The 4154-nt window shown below is 45.6% G+C and overlaps 1 protein-coding gene across 2 annotated transcripts; it reads right to left on the bottom strand.

Moving 5' to 3' along the window:
• Positions 1-230: 230 nt before the first annotated feature.
• LOC123087368 (membrin-11) lies at positions 231-3448 on the bottom strand. 2 transcript variants are annotated; one of them, XM_044509364.1, is made up of 5 exons: positions 3205-3448; positions 3015-3123; positions 1001-1121; positions 756-905; positions 231-643 (listed from the first exon to the last, which is right to left on the bottom strand). In XM_044509364.1, exons 1-5 carry the CDS (start codon positions 3296-3298, stop codon positions 482-484), a joined length of 636 nt encoding a protein of 211 aa, XP_044365299.1. In that variant the 5' UTR covers positions 3299-3448; the 3' UTR covers positions 231-481. The 2 variants fall into 2 exon arrangements, with proteins under 2 accessions (XP_044365299.1, XP_044365298.1); XM_044509363.1 differs by having other exon boundaries at positions 3015-3446.
• Between the last annotated feature and the right edge of the window lie 706 nt (positions 3449-4154).

Below are 4154 nucleotides of genomic sequence, written 5' to 3'. Positions count from 1 at the left end.
GAATTTCCTATGAAGAGGTGGATTATTGGATTGCCCTGTGGCTCGGCTCTACTACCTTGTTAAATCGTTTGTTTCACCCACTGTTTCCAAAGATACTCGACTGTGAAATGAATGGAGTACATTGTCTTCAAGAAGACAAGTTACAGAATTCTGAAAACGCAATACGGAACACTGTTTATCCAATAGAGAACCGCAAAAGCGCAAACTAAAACAGGATGAAAGAGAGGTCATAAACAGCAGTATTAGCATACTTTTTGCATGCAGAAGTATATATCTGATCTGAGGGTTGTCAACATCTTTTCATAGTCCGCGCTATACACACAGTATATAATAGTAGTACAAAGAAGATAGATCAGTAACCGAGCAGAGTTGTGCCTGCTACACAAGGAAGGGCTACAGATAGCAAACTTTAAACTGAACAAGAACCCCCTTCCTTAATTCCTCATGCGCTACTGTGCCCACCTCTAGAGAACATCGAGAACTAGTGTGTCCATCGCCAAAACGCAACCATCAGCACGACCGTGATGATCATGCCGCCGTACGCGATCCGCTTGTCGACTCGGTGCCGCTTTTCGATAAGCTTCAAGACCGAGTTTGACAGGCCAACGGTGTTCAGGACATCTAGAGCCTTCCTTTGCGCGCTCTGCAATCAAGTGCAAGGAGATGTTACTTCTACTACTATCAGGCAGGCACATTCTTTCACCATGCCAACAAAGGCCAGCAGGGTGCTGTGCAAGTTGAACTGTTTCGTTTACCTTCAGACGATCCCTCTGGTCAGAGTACTTGTGGAGGATGGCCACTCCTGTCTCAAAGGCTTCGTCAAGCATTCGAGAAGAGCTGCGGGCCGATTGCATTGCCTGGGCTTCGTCGTCAAATATTTGAAGGACATGCGACGACTCACCATTCTACAACAGTAATTTCCAATTCATTAATGCTGCAACGAAATTATCCTGCAGGAAAAAGCAACTGCTCATGCTTTGTTTGCTTCAAGACTACTTACAGCTCTCTCAAATAGCTCCGCCCTTTCCTTGGCTTCCAAAATCCGCTTTCGTTGCCGCAATGAGTGCTTGTCGAGGGTTTCCTTCAATGAATCAACCTCTTCAGATAGCTGCTCCACTTTTCTGCCAGGATAGCATCAAACAATGTTAAAAACTTGGAACACCAACCTACATAACTCCTATTCAGCTCTTCCTTTAAATTGTGCACACTGTCGAAATTAAATATGCAACAGGACAAAAATTTCACAACATAGTGCATACCCTAAAGTAATTCTCGAGAGTTGCTCTAGCAGCCACAAATATAACTTTTATACAGAACTCCATTTCTACAAAACGGATAAAAGGAAATATAGCATCCTTGACGACGGATGAACCTAGCATGGGCGTCTAACTATCTCAGTGTGACACATGGCCACACATGTAGAGTGACAAGAGCTTCAGATCTAAGCTGGTGAATTCCAGAGAAAGATTAACACAAGAAGAAAATACGTGTACTTAATAATTTATTTAGTACTGCTACAACTGTGAATTCTTACAATAAAGGAAAGGGAATTAGAGAAAATGTCATCTTAATAGCAAGAAAACAATCCAATCTAATGTGTATAACTCCTATACATTAAAGGAATGTAGGTAAAGCACTCCCTCTCACGTGCATTTCAAGATGGAAATATTTGGTACAAGCAGAGGGCAAAATCAAGGTTCAAAGATGTATTATCCTAATACCTGCTGTAGGATTTCCACTGTACCCAGAAGGTGGATGGATAGATCAATTAATCAATAACTACTGATAAGTTAAAAAAGCAACAAATTAGATTGCAACTTTCTGTATGCTATGTTGGTTATGCCAATTCCTCTGAAGAAAGGCTAGTTTTCAATATGAACTATCAAGTTCCTACATCAAAATATTCCTGCTTGCTGACTAAATCCTGAAGTGTAATGATACTCGGGGAGTTATTTATTGCTTGTGTATGGTGGGTACTTGAATTAAAACAATATGACCCTGGTTAAGTCTACAAAGAATTGTACATGACAACATACAAAGCAGAACTAACATCATGAAAGGCTGAATTAGGAATTCTTATTTGAGGGTGTCTATGTGGAGGCCACGGTGGTTCTGGCACTGGCATCCCTAATCAGTCACAGTGCACCTATAATTTGCCAATGCAAGATTGCTAAAAAGTATCTACATGAAATACAATTAAAAAAAACCTCGGCGACTTGCCCCTCTGAACCACCAAGAAGGGCGCAACTAAAATTTGCAAAGAGTTCTTTTTGCGACAGGAACTATTTGTTATGAATCTAGTGCCAATGGATCTGTCTACCAACAACAGGCAGATTCAGTGGCAAGAAAACTGATAGTGGTCAAGCTAAATAAGTTCAAACCGGCATACTGAACAACCCAATTTCAATTTCCTCAAAGCATAACTGAAGCCTACCATACCAAGTTAGGCACATTGAACAACCAAACTTCCATATCCTCAACAGCATAACTGAAGCGTACCAAAGTTGGCACGTCGAACAAACCTAACTTACAGCTCCTGAAAAGCATAATGGAGGCCTACCGACCAAGTACTAGCACACAAGTTGAATACATGGCACAGATTACACATGCTCCTCAGTCCTCACCATTAAAGCCAAATCCACGCTCAAGTAACAATAACGACAGAATGCAATACACTAAGGCACCGCTTGGAATGGGGGTAATTTTATACGCGTGTGTTTATTCTACAGGTGTAAGTTACAGGTCAACAGTTAAGATCAGCCTGAAATGAAAACGAACCGGAGGAGGTCCGTATCTTATACCGGCCAGAAAACGAGCAGAAACGCTAATCCAAACAGGGCCTAAAGCTGTGATCTACGCCCGCCGCGCCGACGACTCGTCGGCGCTTGGAGATCCCACTCCGCCTCATCGCCGATTCACGCGGCATGGAGAAGGAACTCGTGACGGAGCAGCTAAATGGGGCTAAGTAAGGGCCTAAGCAGAGGAGGGAGAGGAAGAGGAGGAGTGTCGCTCACCTCTTCCAGAGGTCGCGCTGGCCCTTGGCGGGGATGGAGCGCCAGAGGCGGTCCATCTGCGCGCAGAGGCCCTGGATCTGCGCCACCTCCCTGCGCACCGCCTCGGCGCCCGCCGGGTCCGGCGCGCCGACGAGCGGCGCCGAGGCGGAGTAGGAGGAGGAGGCGGGCGCCGAGGCGAGCCGCTCGACGCGGGCCACGCCGTCGCGGGCCGACAGCAGCAGCCGCCGCGCGCTCTGGTACATCTCCGACAGCGTCGCGCCGCCGCCCCCGCCGGAGAAATCCATCGCCGCGGTCGAGATCGATCGATCGATCGAGGGTTGCTCCCGGTGTCTCGGATCGGGCTTGGGAGGGCCGCGAACTCCTTCGGGCCGACCGAAGGCGTTGTGACGTGGCTGGTGGCGGGTGCTGGCCGCTTGATTGGGCACGGACGGCGTGATGGTGGTGGCGTCGATGCCGTATGAGCAATCCTATTTTCGTTTGCACTTCAATCTTTCCTCTTTCCCTATCCCTATCCCTATCCCTATCCCTATATATATATATTCCCTATAAAGCAAATAGTGCTTCTGGTCGTCCGTCATAAAAAATACCCTCGAAGTTGGCAAAATTTACCCACCAATGCCACCCGTAAGTGGCAAAAAACGGTTCACGCATCGCACTGTTAGTTCGGGTTTATATAAGCCGAGATCCCCTAATATAACACGAAGATGGCTCAGTGCAGTGGCCAGCGCTGCACGCTTCCACCACAGAGACCAAGGTTCGATCCCTGCCTGCCCACCTTTTATCTCTTCTTTTTCGTCTCGCAAGCGCGCCTACTCCTCCCGCACACATAGGCCGGCCCATGTGCAGGTTGCAACGCCCCTGCTTTTATTTCATTTTTTGCCTTTCACGTTCTTATTTCTGTTTTAGTTTTTTCTTCTTTAAATTTATTCGTGATTTCCAGGAAAAAAATATTTCAAAAAAAGTCTTGAAAAATTATAAAATGTTTGTGAATTAAAAAAAACATTCGGAAAATCATAAAATGATCATGATTTCAAAAAATTGTTCACATATTATAAAAAACTATCACGGTTTCAAATAAATTTTCAGGAATATCTCTTCTTTTTCGTCTCGCAAGCGCGCCTACTCCTCCCGCACACATAG

This window comes from Triticum aestivum, chromosome 4A (genome assembly GCF_018294505.1).
Source record: "Triticum aestivum cultivar Chinese Spring chromosome 4A, IWGSC CS RefSeq v2.1, whole genome shotgun sequence".
Classification (NCBI taxonomy): domain Eukaryota; kingdom Viridiplantae; phylum Streptophyta; class Magnoliopsida; order Poales; family Poaceae; genus Triticum; species Triticum aestivum.
Note: the sequence above shows the minus strand (reverse complement) of the source record. Positions and strands in the feature narration are given on the sequence as shown.

Coding starts and splice junctions, on each gene's coding strand:
- LOC123087368 (XM_044509363.1), bottom strand. CDS start 3,298: ATGGATTTCTCCGGCGGGGGCGGCGGCGCGACGCTGTCGGAGATGTAC. Junction 1,122..3,014: donor CAGCGCGACCTCTGGAAGAG/GTGAGCGACACT, acceptor CTATCCTGGCAG/AAAAGTGGAGCAGCTATCTG. Junction 906..1,000: donor CGGAGCTATTTGAGAGAGCT/GTAAGTAGTCTT, acceptor TTACTGTTGTAG/AATGGTGAGTCGTCGCATGT.